Raw genomic sequence first — 18,017 nt, 5'->3', positions numbered from 1 at the left:
TAGACAGGAGGTCAGTAACTAACCAACCTATTTTACCTGGGACAATGGTGGACAGGATTTCAGTCATTAAACAACCTATTTGAGCTGGGCCAATGGTGGACAGGAGGTCAGCTAATAAACAACCTATTTGATCTGAGACAATGGTGGACAGAAGGCCAGTAACTAAACAAACTTTTTGATCGGGGACGATGGTGGACAGGAGGCCAGTAACTAAACAAACTTTTTGATCGGGGACAATGGTGGACAGGAGATCAGTAACTAACCAAACTATTTGATCTGGGACAATGGTAAACAGGAGGTCAGTAACTAAACCACCTATTTGATCTAGGACAATTGTGGACAGAAGGCCAGTAACTAAACAAACTATTTGATCTGGGACAATTGTAGACAGGAGGTCAGTAACTAAATAACCTATTTTATCTGGGACAATGGTAGACAGGTGGTCAGTAACTAAACAACCTATTTTATCTGGGACAATGGTAGACAGAGGGCCAGTAACTAAACAACTTATTGGATCTGGGACAATGGTGGACAGAAGACCAGTAACAAAACAACCTATTTGATCTGGGGCAATGGTATACAGGAGGCCAGTAACTAAACAAACTTTTTGATCGGGGACGATGGTGGACAGGAGGTCAGTACCTAAACAACCTATTTGATCTGTGACAATGGTGGACAGGAGGGCAGTAACTAAACAACCTATTTGATAAGGGACAATGGTATACAGGAGGCCAGTAACCAAACAACCTATTTGATCTGGGGCAATGGTATACAGGAGGCCAGTAACCAAACAACCTATTTGATCTGGGGCAATGGTATACAGGAGGCCAGTAACTAAACAACCTATTCGATCTGGGACAATGGTAGACATGAGGTCAATAACTAAACAACCTATATGATCTTAGATAATGATGGACAAAAGGCCGGTAACTAAACAACCTATTTTATCTGGGACAATGGTAGACAGAGGGCCAGTAACTAAACAACCCATTTGATCTGGGACAATGGTAGACAGAGGGCCAGTAACTAAACAACCCATTTGATCTGGGACAATGGTAAACAGGAGGTCAGTAACTAAACAACCTATCTGATCTGGGACAATGGTGGACAGAAGACCAGTACCTAACCAACTATTTTACCTGGGACAATGGTGGACAGGATTTCAGTCACTATACAACCTATTTGATCTGGGACAATGGTATACAGGAGGCCAGTAACTTAAAACAACATATTTAATATGGGACAATGGTGGACAGAAGACCAGTAACTAAACAACCTATTTGACCTGGGACAATGGTGGACAGGATTTCAGTCACTAAACAACCTATTTGATCTGGGACAATGGTGGACAGGAGGTCAGTAACTAAACAACCTATTTGATCTGGGACAATGGTAGACAGGAGGTCAGTAACTAAACAACCTATATGATCTTAGATAATGATGGACAAAAGGCCGGTAACTAAACAACCTATTTGATCTGGGACAATGGTAGACAGGAGGCGAGTAACTAAACAACCTATGTGATCTGTGACAATGGTGGACAGGAGGTCAGTAACTAAACAAACTATTTGATCTGGGACAATGGTAGACAGGAGGTCATTAACTAAACATCCTATTTGATCTGGGACAATGGTGGACAGGAGGTCACTAACTAAACAACCTATTTGATCTGGGACAATGGTGGACAGCTGGAGGTCAGTAACTAAACAACCTATCTGATCTGGGACAATGGTAGACAGGAGGCCAGTAACTAAACATCCATTTGATCTGGGACAATGGTAGACAGGAGGCCAGTAACTAAACAACCATTTGATCTGGGACAATGGTAGACAGGAGGCTAGTAACTAAACAACCTATTTGATATGGGACAATGGTGGACAGGAGGTCAGTAACTAAACACCCTATTTGATCTGGGACAATGGTAGACAGGAGGTCATTAACTAAACATCCTATTTGATCTGGGACAATGGTAGACAGGAGGTCAGTAACTAAACAAACTATTTGATCTGGGACAATGGTAGACAGGAGGTCAGTAACTAAACAACCTATATGATCTTAGATAATGATGGACAAAAGGCCGGTAACTAAACAACCTATTTGATCTGGGACATTGGTAGACAGGAGGCCAGTAACTAAACAACCTATTTGATCTGTGACAATGGTGGTCGGGAGGTCAGTAACCAAACAACATATTTGATCTGGGACAATGGTGGACAGAAGGCCAGTAACTACATTGTAAACAACCTATTTGACCTGGGACAATGTTGGACAGGATTTCAGTCACTAAACAACCTATTTGATCTGGGAGAATGGTGGACAGGAGGTCAGTAACTAAACAACCTATTTGACCTGGGACAATGGTGGACAGGATTTCAGTCACCAAACAACCTATTTGATCTGGGACAATGGTGGACAGGAGGTCACTAACTAAACAACCTATTTGATCTGGGACAATGGTAGACACGAGGCCATTAACTAAACAACCTATTTGATATTGGACAATGGTAGACAGGAGGCCAGTAACTAAACAACCATTTGATCTGGGACAATGGTAGACAGGAGGCTAGTAACTAAACAACCTATTTGATCTGTGACAATGGTGGTCGGGAGGTCAGTAACCAAACAACATATTTGATCTGGGACAATGGTGGACAGAAGGCCAGTAACTACATTGTAAACAACCTATTTGACCTGGGACAATGTTGGACAGGATTTCAGTCACTAAACAACCTATTTGATCTGGGACAATGGTTGACAGGAGGTCAGTAACTAAACAACCTATTTGATCGGGGACAATGGTAGACAGGAGGTCAGTAACTAAACAAACTATTTGATCTGGGACAATGGTAGACAGGAGGTCAGTAACTAAGCAAACTATTTGATCTGGGACAATGGTAGACAGGAGGTCATTAACTAAACATCCTATTTGATCTGGGACAATGGTGGACAGGAGGTCACTAACTAAACAACCTATTTGATCTGGGACAATGGTGGACTGGAGGCCAGTAAGGCAGTAACTAAGATATTAGGAGCTATTGAAAATGGCATAATCACAAATATTCATATATACACACAGTTAAATACATGATGTATCTCAAACTTGGACAACATGGTCATATCTACTGATACACTCTGACTATTGACAACTTACTCACATTTTAAACATGTTTAATCTTGGCCAAATGTCAGACATTATCCTGTATTCCGTTATCTTCAAATAAGTTGCCTGATCATTTTTTCATTTTAAACTCCCATTCTTGTTCAATTTTAGATTTTTCTATGCGATACAAAATGTTTTCCATTATCATTTTTCCGGTAATCTATAAACATCCAGTTGATGCCTGCACTTTGATCTCATAGCTTTCTATGCTTTAGGTAACCAGGTTGCTAAGTAATTGATATTTTTAAAATTCAAGCAAATTCTAAAAATCATTTTGCTCTTGGCAAACAAAGCAGAGAGACCTACAGACTTGCAGAGCTAATGGTCTCTGATGACATAGTATACCGGTATGTCATTCAGGTATAAAAGGAAGGTAGATTGTATGTAGGCAAGCTATTAACACTGCAGTCGTCAGTCAAAAACTGGTCAACAAATCACTACAGCAAGAACACTTCAACAGTCTGCAGAAAAAAAAAAGTAAACCTCAATTATGTTACTTTGATGTTCAGGACAGAACCCATTGGGGCTTTTTAAATTCGTTTTTGTGAGATATCGGAATTGTTTAATTAATAATCGAAAATGATGGACTTTTCTTTAGGGCTTTTTTACTGCACCTTTAAATATAACAGCTGGAGTCTGTTGTAAAAAAAAATCTGGAACACTTATATATCATGTCCCTCTTCTCCTATCCCAAAGGAATATGGGTAAAAGTCAAGGACCATGCTTACATCAACAATAGCTACATATACATTTAAATTTCAATCAATAGTTGAGTTAAAGTTTGTCATTCCAATGAAGAAAATCTGTAACATGTCATTTTTTCCCCCCAAATTCAATCCAGAATTGCATAGAAAACAACAACCACTTTTGAGTTTTCGACCTTGATCCTCATCCCTATACAGTAAAATTACAAGTTTGAAGGTTCTAAGTTCAACAATCGGTTCATCATTATTCAGGTTTTTTAATCCCCATGACAAATTTATCATTTTATGTGTCTGCATCTGTCTGTCATTTATGTTTCTTGTTCAGATTCTCACTTCGGAATGAATGATTGCACAAAGTTCAAATTTGGTATATGGCCATTGGTTGCCCAAGGAAAGAGGGAGACTCTTACTGATTTTGAATGTGATTCATTGCAGGTGAAGATCACAATTACTAAAATATTGTTTTTGTCTGGATCCTAACCTCAGAACAAATATCTGCACAAACTTTAGACTTGTTTGTCTGCTTTTTAAGAAAGATGTAAAACCCTATTGATTTTGGGATAGGTCTATCAGATCTCTAAGTCTAAATATAGAATTTCACAAAGAACAAATCACCTGTGCAGATGCTACTTCAGAGCAAATGACTTCAGCATGTTTTAGCATTCGGAACAAATTGTAAGACATTAAGCTCAAACTTGGTATATGTGTTGTCCTAGGGAACTGAAGGAACCCGATTCATTTTGGGTATGATTTGTCAAAGGTCAAGGTCATTGTAATTAACAAAATAGACTGTTACAGTCCAAATCCCACCTTCAGAACAAAAAGTCACACTAAACTTAAGACTAAGTATGAGGGCTGACCTAAGACAGATAAAAATGAATGATTTGGTAATAGTCTGTCAAAGGTCAAGGCCATTCTTACTTAATATATAATTCTGTCCTATGCTAACTTCAGAAAAAGTAATTTCACAAATTAGATATTATATTTGGTTGCCCTAGAGGAGGACACATCCTTATCATTCTGGATGTAGCTTTTCAAAGGTGAAAGGCTTAGGGCCACTGCTATTAAAACAGAACTGTCAAGATTGAACATTTATGGTAATGAAGACTTACCAGAAATGCAATAGGAAATGTTTGATAATAAAGCACAGCACTGTCAACAACAAATGTTGTTAAGGGAATTTTCAGGAAGGCTGTCCCTGACAGCTGTTGCATTTATTACATAATACTCACAGCAGGTGTCAATGATTGACCATTTGTAAGTAATGTCTTATTGTAGTCTTAGTGTCCTGTGCAAACGGATAACCCTCTAGATATGTATATATATATATAAAATCTGGAAGATTGAGCTCAAGGTTTGAATCTGACATTTTCCAGGTTACAACAGTGACCATGTTCCTTAAATTATTAATCAGTTCTTTAATTTTTTCACCAAGCAAGAAAAATCAGTACCTACCTATTTATCACATACCTGCCAACTCTCCCTACAGTGTATTTTGGAGGGAGACTCCCGAATTTGGACTCTAAAATTGAGCATTTTCAAGCAGTAAATTTGCTGAACTACTTCTATTTTCTAAAAACTGATGATTTCATAGATCTGAAAGAACAGCTCAAAAGATGTCATTGAAAAGTACTGTTTTTCCCTAGGGTGTACATGCTATACACATCTTATTAACGCTTTTAATTTTGAGCATGCCAAATCTCCCCATGGAAATTTCAAAAAGTTGGCAAGTATAATATCAGCCACCACACTGTCATACACATATTCCGTCGTTAAAATCCCGACTCCATTATATATATAATTAGTTACAGTTATGAATAGACAAGTGACACCAATGTTGTCGTTAAATGAGTCAAGAGTAAACAATGTCACTTTGACAAACACATGATAGTGGTAAGGGTGTGATTACAGACAACTATAAATAAATTATCAACCCAATAGGCCTATAATACAGCGCTTTATTTATACAGGGATTATGATTAGATAAAATAAATCTATTTATAGATTATCAAATAATACAACTAGTGTACATTTTTAAAATAAAATTGAAGGAAACTGACTAATATGCACAACAAGGTTTATTGACAGCTTTATCTGGGATTTTAAAAAACAAATTTGCAGTGTCTGTACAGAGTAATATCTCAACGGTTGACTATATATAGCTAATTCAAATAAAGCAATTAATTTATTATACATGTACATGATAAGCAAACAATTTATTTAAAAGAAATACTGTTTTAATGTTTATTATATCGTGTTGCAAAAATGTGCCTTATTTCCTATCTTCACTTGTATCTCCTAATTACATATCATTTGATATATATATATATACTACATAGAACGTGTTTTATCATAATTATGTGAAAATTAATTTTAATGCAGAACATTATAGATGGAGTTCATGAACCAATGGTTCACACTTACGGCCAATACTTGTATTTAATAAAAGAAAGAGGAGAGGTTATGTCGTAATGATGTTTTACATTGTACATGAGCAATCGCTCTCACACATGTATATATGTCAGCATCATCAGCATCACTGTAAAATATATTATAAATAGTTGGAAAGAAGTGTCGTGATGCAGTGTAGCGTGTGGACCTAAAACATACTGCACGACACAGCCCAGTAGCACCGAGCAAGAGTAAAGATTACTTACGCTTACTTAGTTAATCCCTTACCGCTGTCAGCTACCCGTTTGTTGGGGGATACCGTGTACACAAACTGGCATGTGTGGAATATGTCCATGACGTCATTAATTTCTGTACAGTTAGAGACAAGTAGTCGATAAGTTATAGTTTGGGTCTGTTTAAACCCTTCTGTAATGCATTCAACTTTAATGAGATACTTACAATTCATCAAAAAGTTACAAATTATATAAACGAAATGAAATAGTAGGTTTTATTGGAATATACGCTGGATTGAAACACCGATTACCCCTGCATTGCTCTTTCAATTAGGAGTGCCGATCAGCCTCTCTTAAGCTCTTTGATTCAATTCGGCTTAGGATGAAGTGGAAAGCATGAAACTAACGCCGAGACAGGTGCTCGCTGGATCATTATGTCATTTTTACGGGACCTCAAGGAAGAAATCAAGGTATTTTAATCAAAATTATACTAAGCTGAACTGAACAATGATAATTGTTTAATGAATTTCATTTGAACGATTTTTAAACCATCAGGATTGAGAAATGATAACGTCATAATATTGAAAACTCGTGCACTTTTTAGTTCTTCTTGTGCAATCCGGCACTTTTCAATGTGCATTTAAATGTACTTATACATTGTATGTTTGTTAGACATATCACTGGTAAATGTATTTACGCATAAATATTTAGAATATATGGTCATTAAAATATTGTTCGCTCTATATCGGCCGTATATGATTAATTTCTGAGTATACAAGGGGAGATAACTTGTCATGTATTCGTTTACTTCTTAACTCTGTAATTAGTCTGTAATGTAATGTACAGTACATGCGATACCGCACATTGACTGCCTTTTGATTGACCTATTGTATAGTTTTGTGTGAAACGATCATAATCAAACAGCTTGCACATCCAGAATTGAACTTGTCTCTTGAGATGTTGACAAGATTGTGTTTTAAGCCCCCTATATAAGATGCTGCATTCACTCAAAATCCCAACCCCATGAAAAGTCATATTCAAATAGACACCAGTTTGTCGGAATTATCACAGGTAATTACCTCGTCTGTCAATACACCTATGATATGGTTATAGTATAGGTGTATTGACAGACGAGACTAGTACCTGTGTAGACTTATAAATATAACATGTCAATCTCTTTTGCGACCAAAATGAATGCTACAAAATGACATTATTTGAAGTCCATTGATATACTTAGCTTGGTCATGCAGAGCATAATTTTTCTTTCACTAGCTAACAACTGACTTCAAAACAAGGGGGGAGGGGGGGGGGGGTTCCATAATGACAAATAATAATGACAAATTATCTAATATACCTGGGTCATGTGGACCCTTTCTTTTTAAATAGCTGTGGTGATCATGAGGCCTGCTTCAAATGAAGATGGTCATGGCTATGTGAAACCACATAAATCAAAGTAAAATGTCCTGGTAGCATATGTTACTGGTATATAAAATTAAATGTAAAGTCAAGAGACTTTTGACAGAGATGAATAAATGAACGAACTTTAAATCATAACATTTAGTGCTATGAAAAAAACTACACGTTATAAACATTATAACACTTTATAGCATGTAACGCTCATTTATTACACCACATTTATTACACTACAGAATATAATGAAAAGGCACATAATTTGTTTCAAGCATGCATCTGTTTCTCTATGTTGTTGAGTAGATTATGACATTCTCTGAAATAAATTTCTTGTGATCTTTGTTTAGGATGTGAAACGGGACCAGGAATTTGTGTTAAGATGCAGGATAACTGAGGACCAATATCAGATGTTAGAAGCCATAAAAACTAGAGACAACAACAAATTCAAACACCTTATGACTCGAGGTGTTGATCCAAACTTCTTCAACGACACCGGCAGCACACCTCTCCACATTGTATCTGGACTAAAACAAACCTCTGGTAACCTGGGTGTGCATATATAGCTATACTGGCATAGGCATGTTTTCATCATGAACATAACTTAATTTGAAACTGATTTGGGGGGAAAAAATGAAAAAAATTGATACTACACTAAGTTTTAAAATATTAATATTTTTTCCTCTTATCCTTTTTGCTGTACAACCTGTAAGTTATGTCTTGTCATTTTCAAATTTGTATTGTAAGAAAAACCAGATGAGGAGAATTAAGAGTAATAAGAGATTTTGATACAAGATCGATTGTAATGAGAGATTACATCTTTTTGAAAAGATGGATAATGTTTAGGTACCATATTCACCATAATTGTGCCCCTCCCCTTATACATGTCCCTCAAGCTCCACCTTTTACAGCACTTACTGAATGACATACATAAGTGCCCTAGCTATTTCCCGAACACCTTCCATTCAAAATGTATTACTCTGTACACATTACATCAAACACTCAATATGACAGGACTTTATTTTAAAGTTCTAGGAAAAAAGAAAACAGTTTTGGAATTTTCCCTGGCAATGCAACTACAACCCATGCTTTTTTTCATCTCAATACTGTAAGTGCCTCCTTAGCTAATCTGTAATGTGCGTCCCTTGTTATTACTTATGGCAAATATGATAGTATGTTATAATGTCACTTCCTCTGCTCACTGTTACAGCTGTGAAAGACATACTTCAGGTCCTGGTATACTTTGGGACGTCTCTTGACTCCGTGGACAGGTTTGGACAGACACCCTTACACATCGCCTGTCACACCTCAGCCTCCACTGTCCAAGTCCTGCTGGAGACCGGGGCGGCTGTTGATGTACAAGACAATGCGGGTAATGTTTAAAACCCAATTCCAACACACAGAACTTTTTTGTGTGCTTTAAACTTCATGACACAAGTTTTTTCCAACTTATATTAATCACTTTTGTTGGCTCAGATATATAGAAGAGCACAGATAGAGGGTCTTAATATGGGAGGAAACCAAAGTACAGGAGAAAATTCACATGATCTGGCAGTTGACATAATACTTTTTCACATCTGATTAGGAAATCAAACCCTGTCCGTCTTGATAAAAATAAAATGAGAGTGCACTGTATCCACTGCACAACCTGACCTATATCTGGATATTTGTCCAACATTAATACTTTCAGTTTATGTAATTAGAATTCTAGAAGGATTCAATTAAATTGTTTTATAAAGTTTCATGTTTTGCATCTCAAACTGATTTTCTATAACATTAAGTTTCCCAGATAGTAATTTTAGCGCAGTTGTAAGATTGTTATTTGAGTGCAGTAATCTTTAGTGCAGTTGTAAAAACCATGATTTTTAAAATCATGTTCGACCTATTTTTAGGACATACACCCTTGATGGAGACATGCAGCAGTGACTGTCCTGAAGCTCTGTCCATTGTCCAATATCTTCTTGACCACAACTGTAACATTTCACTCAGGGATCAGGAAGGACATACTGGTAATTTCAATTGTTCATTATACTACATGTAACTAAGCTATATAGTTAATTGGATGGTTTCTATCTGCTCTGCCCCACACCAGGTGTCTTTTAGGGGTCTACGTACTTTCCCCTTCCTTGACGGAATGACCAGGACCAGACACGGTCAGCCAGGTAGACCAGACAGTGGTCAGTTTAGACAGATGCATGGCCCTGACCTGTGCCTCCTATGTCATGATCTCTAACATGCATTAAACTGGTAAAGTCATTTTCAAGGGTGTCCGTCACACATCATAATACAATGTTAACATCTTACACCTGCATCGATGACCTAGACACATCATGGAGAAACTTCAATGTTAATTAGTTTTAACCAGTGATTTTTGGGACTCGGAAATGTGAGTCCTTAACTCATGCTTTCTTGGTAGGACTCACCAACTTTCGAAGGACCCACTATATGTTTACCTTTCAGTAATAGGTCTCATCAAAATTTTGCAAGAGATTTTCAGAACTTGCCTGGAAAATTTCTACAAAAATCACTGCTTGTCTTTTGAGTAATTTACAGAAATTGTTTGGAATAAGAAGCGGAAGGGGCAGAATGGCTAAACATGTTACCGATCCCCCTGACTGCCTGCAGTATTAGAGTGCAATTGGGTGAAATGTCTCTATGACAGCTGACTTAACTTGATTCAGCTCTTTGTGGCTTAGTGAGTTGTTTTCTGTGGTTTAGAGTCGAGACACCAGTCATTCGCACACTTCGCTTGACAAACGAAACAGACGTTTTCGAAAGTGAGCTTTCAGTTCCTGTTTGTGTTCAAAACAAACATAGTCTTTATTGTTTACATTTGTTAGTTTTGCATTAATCCTAGCTGTGAATTCAATCCAACCAATTAGGCAATACCTGTAGCTTTTATATACATTGTATCTGGGTGAGGATTTCATGAAATTACAGAGCATGATCGATGACCGTTAACATGTTTCAGCCCTACACTGTATCTGTGGTAACCTCAAACAAGACATGACACTGAGGAATGAGATAGCACTCCAGCTGCTGTACCGAGGTTTGTCAGCGAATGTAGAGGACAAAACAGGTACAAACTGGTTAATGTTTATATCTACATACATGATCATGAACATACATTTTATCTACATCTACAAACAATATTTCTGTGTCTTTAAAATATATTTTGAACTTGATCTCCGTTTTTTACTGAGCTAATTTCACTGAAATTTAATGAAATGAATGATGTTTTTATTGGTAAACCTTCAAGAATAATTCTTGTTATTTTGGGAGCTCAAGTTCTACTAAAACAAATTAATGAAATTTTTGCTAAATTTTATTTTGGATCTGATTTGAAGTCCAATATGACCGTCATACACACCATCTTGAAAATCTATTAAATTTTGAACTTACAATTAAAAAATTCTTATGAGCTGATTTCACTGAAATGTAATGAAAATAATAAGTATATAAACCTGATTTTTTGTGTGGAAACGATAAGTTCATGACCCTAACTAATTGGTTTTTTTTATTATCCCCAACCCTCCCTGTAAACAAAGTTGGGGGGGGGGGGGGGGGGGGGGGGGGTGAATCACTGTCTATCCGTCTGTCCACAAACATCAAGCCCAACTCCTCCTGAACTGTCCTCCTGGCCTGTCTGTTGGATTGTTTTGTAACTTTACAGAGTGAAAGAATATTGTATAACAGATGTGCTAAAGAAAAGAACTTGCGATTCAACTATTTATCCTGGAGTTATGAAGGAAGGGATTTGTGATTAGGGTATGACACCTCCTGCAAGTATAGTTTGAATACCCAGATTAAATGAGGCGGTCAGGCTATATCTTTGTGAGCATGTTTCTCTAGTTTCAGAGCTGATTTGAAATGGAATGTGACAACAGTTTTGAAAATCTGTTTAGGAATATTTAGCAAGTTATAATGACCTGATTTCGCTGAGATTTAAAAGCAATCAGTGTGATTCAATGATGCCTCAGATTCCTTATTGTCATGTAAAAAGGTAGATTGTGAATTTTGATTAATCACTAGAACACTTTTATACCGGGTGATTCACACAAAAATAAATAACTCAAGTACAGTCGATAAATCATGTTCCTGCCCTAAACATATTTGATTGCCCTTAATTGCAACAAGATTGAGCAAAAGTTTACCTTACTTATAGAGGTGCTTGCCCTAACAGAACGAGTTAAGTAAAAATGATTTTGTGCATTTCTAGGTAAAATGGCAATGTGTTACGAGCTGAATCATTTCCTTCACCGAAAAAAGCCATTGTCAGACAAAGGCCTACAACTTGTGCAGACTTTAATCAAGGCTGGATCCACGTTTAACAGGAAAAACAGACAACATGACCGATATGTGCGGTATGCATGTAAAGTTTCCAGTGGGCCCATGTTTACACAGTTAGCAGAACTCCTGGCTCCAGTGTTATCTGTAGGTGGGGTCTTAGCACTCAGAGACTGTGTTCCAAAGGAGGATGAGGACCACACCCATTTCCATCAGTATCTCTCTTCACTGGCCTGCAGAGTTCAGCCTCTGAAACTGATGTGTAGGACTGCGCTTCGTGAGGCCCCGGAGCTCCGGGGAAAACTCTACACCAAAGTGAATCTACTTCCCATCCCTTCCACTCTCAAAGACTACATGGTGCTGGTAGAATGATGCTGATCATGCAATTATAGATCTCTTTTAGGATGCAAGTCGTTTTACGGTGCATAAAAGTTGTCTTTATTGTTTTATTTTCAGGATGCTGCAATATTGATGCGTTGTGTGGTTGTTATTTTGCGGTTTGTTCACCTGACACAAATTTAAGTGCTAGTAAAGCTTATCCCTTAGTGCATCATTGGCCACCCATCCATCATCAACTTTTCCTTTAAAAGACTACTATAGTCCAAAATGAATAATGGGATTTTAAATACATAAGCAGATCGCTGTGTCAATAGCATGAATTTTTTAAATAAGGTTGCATCGTGTGCTTCAAATTCTCATTGCGAGGATTGGTTGGGTTGGGATGGGTTTTTGGTTGGGTTGGGATGGGTGTTTGGTTGGGTTGGGTTGGAAATTAAATGGAAATTACAAATAGATGAGTAAATGTCTCTTAGGCCTCTTTTTTAAGCATTATTTCAAACAAGACAAGTTAAAATAAAGTCCATGTGATCCTAGTAAGTTTATCATAAGCATTATTTGATATAATATCAGCATTGGACAGTATAGTTTGTTTGAGCCAAACGTTTGCTTCACCTTTGTAAGTAAGTAACTAACATCACTGTAGCTTTCTAGATATCTATCGATGCATGTACTTTATACCATCCTATCAATTCTAAAAGTTTGTTCATTTTTCATCAAAACATACCATCCCACTTTTCATTTCTATCACAAGTTGGTATTTCCGGAGCATTGTTCTATAAAGAGATACGCCAAATACTAACAGGGTCACGTAGGCCCTTGAACAGGTGTTACTGTACCCTAAAAGAGACACTTTGGTATATTGGCTAATATTTGGGGATAAACAATCAATATCAGCAGAAAATTATACATTTTTCAAATATTTAAGAAACAAAGGGGGTTCTGATTAAATTTCTGCTCCAAACTAGCATTAATTTTGATAAAATAGACTTTTGAAAATGATATCCAAATAAATAGTGTCACACGACACGTAAATCACGAAAGTTTTGTTTTGGTAATTATTCTTACATTTAAATAGTCCATGTAATGAAAATCAGCAGCCAATAAAGCTTATATATATACAGTTAAATTGTCATCAAAGTATCATCCAGTGAAAAATGCATACATAAAAGTACTTCTTACATTGCATGACAATTTCCTGGGCCGTTTTTCAACAAGTGTCCCGTTTTGGGTACTGTCCCGTTTTAGGTACAGTGACGTTTGAGACTGCTGACAAGATGCAAGCTTAAGGTATATGTGCTCTCTGAAAGACTGTTGTATACTCAAGAGGATTTGTATTGTTTACTTTGTTACCTGTGTGTTTGTGCTAAACATGTCTGTGATTCCATAAATTTTATTTGTTTTCATTTCTTTCTTTTGGAAAAAACAACATTATTTTACTAGTCTCGTTTATTGTTTTTGTTCATACATGTATATGAAATTTAAGGATTGATCAAAAGTTAATATCTTGTACAGGTATTTATATCAATAAATGCTGATCAATATACAATAATTATGATTTTCTTTATGCTCATTTTTGCTAACATTACTAATTCACTTGCATAAGGTCCCACTTATCTTGGGGGAAAAAGAACAGTCTTAGGGCTTTAATATATTTTGCTCATCTGGCCCAAGGGGCAAGTAAGCTATTGCAATCCATTACTTTTGTCTTCCATCTTTTTCTTTAAACCTTTTCTACTCAAAAATCATTTGTCGTCCATGCATGAACTTTTTCTTTGAACCTTCTCATCTCAAAAACCACAGCAAAATTTGGTAAGAAGTGTGTCTGGATAATGATTCGGATATGTGATAAAAAGGGGAGCTGGTCAATAGGGGGGGGGGGGAGAGAGAATGTGATGAAATTTGACGCATCTATATAAATCTATTTGTAACAACCCGACCATTCAATGATTTGATATTTTACCACCAGCCCTTCACAACTGGGTCGCGAGTTGGAGACCTACGTGGGGCAGTTGCCAGGTACTGGTCGTAGGTTGGTGGTTTTTCTTCGGGATCTCTGGCTTTCCTCCACCACCAAAACTTTGCATGTCCTTAAATTACCTTAGCTGTTAAGGATGTAAAACACCAACAAACCAAATCCTTGGTATATGTACAACAAAGTTTGTGAAGGAAAGAAAATCTGTCTATAATTGGGCACTTTAAATATTAAATATTCAATGTTTTGATATTTAAACATTCAAGATATCCTCTGTCGGAAAAACAAAAGGCCTAAAGTTAGGGTATTTGGCAAGTAACTTGTAAACATGGAATGCTACAAAGATGCAAAATATTGACCTTGATATTTACACAAGACCACGGGGGTTATTCAAATCTGTTAAACACCCACAAACCTTTTTCTGAAACACCTTGAGGTGAACCTTAATTGATATATAGCCAATAGCTTGCTGGCAATAAATGCTCTAAAGTTTGAGAAAAGAAATGAGCTTGACCTATATTCAAAGTCACAGAAGTCAAACTGTTGAAAACTGCAAAGAACTCTTTCTTCAGAACTATGCATCAGGCTAAGAATATTTTATCTAGCTCAAGGATGCTCTGGACCAAATTGGGATTAAATCCCTATGGTAGAAGAAGAATTTTAAAGGTTTTACCTATATTTCTCCTATTGGGCCCAATCCCTCTGCCCCCAGGGAAGCCACACCCACCGTTTATACAAAATTGAGTCCCCTTGGCTTAAGGATATTCTAGACCAAATTAGGACAAAATCCCTTAATCCTACGGTAGAAGATGGATTTTAATGGTTTTACCTCAATTTCCCCTATTGGGCCATGCTCCTTTGCCCCCAGGGAGCTACACGACGGCGGACGACGGTCACCGCACCATGGCACAAGCTCACCTTAGAAAATCATACATTTTACTGAAGCAGCTAGGTTTTAACTTGCATTTACCAGGTAAAACTCAGCAAAACATTGACCCAAATCAAACAAGGCCTTTATACATCTTTGGCTAAATATAGAATGTTAATCTTTAATGGTAAGTTATAGGTTAACAGACAACAATGAATAAACTTTTCAACAAAATGAATAATTTAATGTACCTAAACAAAAAATACAAATAAATATTATCAATCAAATATCGACATAAATAAGACATATGTATCCAAAACCACCAATACACATCAACAGAATGTGGAGAAACAGTAGCGAGTAGTTATTTGCATAGCGAAAGTTGATGGGTTGTCGCCGTACATTCACAAGAATCACTGTGAACGAGATCTGAAACCTCAAGAACATGTGAATGGAAACGTAACTGACAGCAAATATTACACACATAACCATGAACAACAACATCGACATCAGTGCCATCATCAGGCGGTACGCCATCCGATGAAACGTAGATATCACCGTTCGATGGTACAGGGATCCCGAGAGTCGTGTCCCTTGGTAAGAGTTCTTGGTGAAATGGATCACGTCGAACGTCTCTGCTGTCATGATGCAAGTCATGCGGGGGCCCTGGAATGTCTTGGTCCTTATTGGCAGGAGAAACATTGTATGGTCTGTAGTGATTTATACTTTGTGATAATGAAATATTTAGAATAAGTGTACAATTCATAACATGGAACATTAAAATACTATTATTCATCAGCAGCAATTTGTATGTGCCTTAATATCACCAAATATGACTAGTAACGAGGCAGGTGATATAATATGACAATATACCATACTAGAGGTATGAAACATTCCAAAATTCATGGTCCGTGACGGGTAACAATGCTAATGTATATCAAACATGACTGGCATTGGGGCAGGTGACATAGGATACAAGTGTATCTAATAGTCAATCATTCACAGTCCAGGACAACCAACAACACTCCTAGGACTAGTGTCAATGACCTCTCCTGAAATATGGCAATAATAGAGTACCACAGACATGGCCTCTAACGTTTACAGAACAATTAATTCCTCATGTTTATATTTACTCAGACCAGCAGTGTTCAAATATGATGTATTACAGTGTGTTTAGCGACTCCCGATATTGATGCAGCCCCTGTAGTGTCCCTAAGGATCCGAGGATCATTCCTTCTGTAGCATCTGGAATGAAAGATAATGAAAGAATGAATGAAATTTAATTAATTTGATTCATTAAACATCATTACAATTCTGTATTGCGAATTCACCTTAAATAAACTGTCGAACTCATGGGAAAACTGGCATTAATGTATAAGTCATTTCCTTTTGTTATACATTTTCTCATTTAGGTACATGTAATACACAAAATATACATAAATATAAAAGGATATCCCTAGAGTTTCAATAAGTAAAACAACACGTTCATTAGGAGTTCATGCAGGGACATATGAAATGTTTTCCACCACATGGCCTTGAAATCAATATGATCTGTGGAGGTAGCGAAAAATTATTGACCTTGCTATATGTGAGGTTTATATAATGACCTTGAGGATCAGACATGATCTTGCTATGACATTGAGGGCATAATGATCTTGTCATGCCGATGTGATTATGCCTTCAGACTGTGAAGTTGGTAGCTGTTATGATGTTATTAGTGTAAGATGATTGTTTGAGGGCCACATTTAGTTGATTGTTAAATGATCTGAGCGGGCGATATAATGTCAAATCAGACAATGAGGCCAAAATATGATCTTTTGAGGGTAATATGGTGATGTTGAGGGTAATATTATCTTGTGATAGTGACATTGAGGTTAATATTATCTTGTGACAGTGACATAGTGATGTTGAGGGTGATATTATCTTGTTAGGGTGATCGATAGTGACGTTGAGGATGATATTATCTTGTGACGGTGACACGGTGATGTTGAGTGTAAAATTGTCGTGTTAGGGTGACATGGTGATGTTGAGGGTAATATTATCTTGTGAGGGTGACATAGTGATGTTGAGGGTAAATTTATTGTACCCCTCACAACAAAGTTAGGGGGGGGGTATACTGGAATCAGCTTGTCTGTCTGTCCGTCCGTAGATTTTTTTTGTCCGGACAACTCCTAAAGTAGTGGACTGATTTCAACAAAACTTTCAAGATATGATAACTACCACCAGGTATTATTTTTTCATTCTAACCCTTTTTTACGGAGTTATGACCCTTTGTTGAAAAACGCTTTCGCACACAACTTCTCCAAAACTTCTGGGCCAATTTCAATGAAAGTTTTCATATGATAACTACCCCCTTATTTTGTGCATTCAGGAAAAAAAAATTCCAACCCTTTTTTTATGGAGTTATGGCCCTTTTTTGTAAAATTATTGTCCTGACAACTCAAAGACTATGCGGCCAATTACAACTTAACTTTTCAGATATGATAACTTTGCCCGCATCCAAGTATATATTTTTTTCAACCCTTTTTTATGGAGTAATGGCCCTTTGTTGAAAAATTCTTGTCTTGACAACTTTTCCTAATCTATTGGGCCAATTTCAAAAACGTTTTACAGATATGGTAACTGCCCCCTGACGTTGTGCATCCAAGAAGTAATT

General features: G+C 36.9%; 3 protein-coding genes across 7 annotated transcripts in view; 1 reads left to right on the top strand and 2 right to left on the bottom strand.

The window, feature by feature from the left end:
- Positions 1 to 6,615, bottom strand: part of LOC110458215 — a 39,570-nt gene extending 32,955 nt beyond the window's left edge. For 2 of the 4 annotated variants that reach the window (XM_021509825.1, XM_021509829.1), the window contains exon 1: positions 6,522 to 6,615. The gene's annotated coding sequence lies outside the window, so the exon portion shown is untranslated. The remainder of the gene's footprint in view (positions 1 to 6,521) is intronic. The other 2 variants (XM_021509827.1, XM_021509826.1) reach the window with 2 other exon arrangements.
- Positions 6,616 to 6,841: 226 nt separating this feature from the next.
- On the top strand, positions 6,842 to 13,444 carry LOC110458214 (transient receptor potential cation channel subfamily A member 1 homolog). 2 transcript variants are annotated; one of them, XM_021509824.1, is made up of 6 exons: positions 6,842 to 6,958; positions 8,246 to 8,438; positions 9,106 to 9,267; positions 9,788 to 9,904; positions 10,867 to 10,974; positions 12,115 to 13,444. In XM_021509824.1, exons 1-6 carry the CDS (start codon positions 6,923 to 6,925, stop codon positions 12,552 to 12,554), a joined length of 1,056 nt encoding a protein of 351 aa, XP_021365499.1. In that variant the 5' UTR covers positions 6,842 to 6,922; the 3' UTR covers positions 12,555 to 13,444. The 2 variants fall into 2 exon arrangements, with proteins under 2 accessions (XP_021365499.1, XP_021365498.1); XM_021509823.1 differs by having other exon boundaries at positions 8,246 to 8,447.
- Positions 13,445 to 15,583: 2,139 nt separating this feature from the next.
- Positions 15,584 to 16,669, bottom strand: LOC110458216 (protein C9orf69-like). Its single transcript, XM_021509830.1, has one exon. The coding sequence runs from the start codon at positions 16,061 to 16,063 to the stop codon at positions 15,644 to 15,646; it is 420 nt and encodes a 139-aa protein (XP_021365505.1). The 5' UTR covers positions 16,064 to 16,669; the 3' UTR covers positions 15,584 to 15,643.
- Between the last annotated feature and the right edge of the window lie 1,348 nt (positions 16,670 to 18,017).

Source organism: Mizuhopecten yessoensis, unplaced genomic scaffold, assembly GCF_002113885.1.
Source record: "Mizuhopecten yessoensis strain PY_sf001 unplaced genomic scaffold, ASM211388v2 scaffold9501, whole genome shotgun sequence".
In the NCBI taxonomy this organism is placed as follows: Eukaryota; Metazoa; Mollusca; class Bivalvia; order Pectinida; family Pectinidae; genus Mizuhopecten; species Mizuhopecten yessoensis.
The sequence above is the reverse complement of the archived record's forward strand: the minus strand, read 5'-3'. Positions and strand labels throughout refer to the sequence as shown.

Coding starts and splice junctions, on each gene's coding strand:
- LOC110458214 (XM_021509823.1), top strand. CDS start 6,923: ATGTCATTTTTACGGGACCTCAAGGAAGAAATCAAG. Junction 9,268..9,787: donor TGATGTACAAGACAATGCGG/GTAATGTTTAAA, acceptor ACCTATTTTTAG/GACATACACCCTTGATGGAG. Junction 10,975..12,114: donor GAATGTAGAGGACAAAACAG/GTACAAACTGGT, acceptor GTGCATTTCTAG/GTAAAATGGCAATGTGTTAC.
- LOC110458216 (XM_021509830.1), bottom strand. CDS start 16,063: ATGTTTCTCCTGCCAATAAGGACCAAGACATTCCAGGGCCCCCGCATG.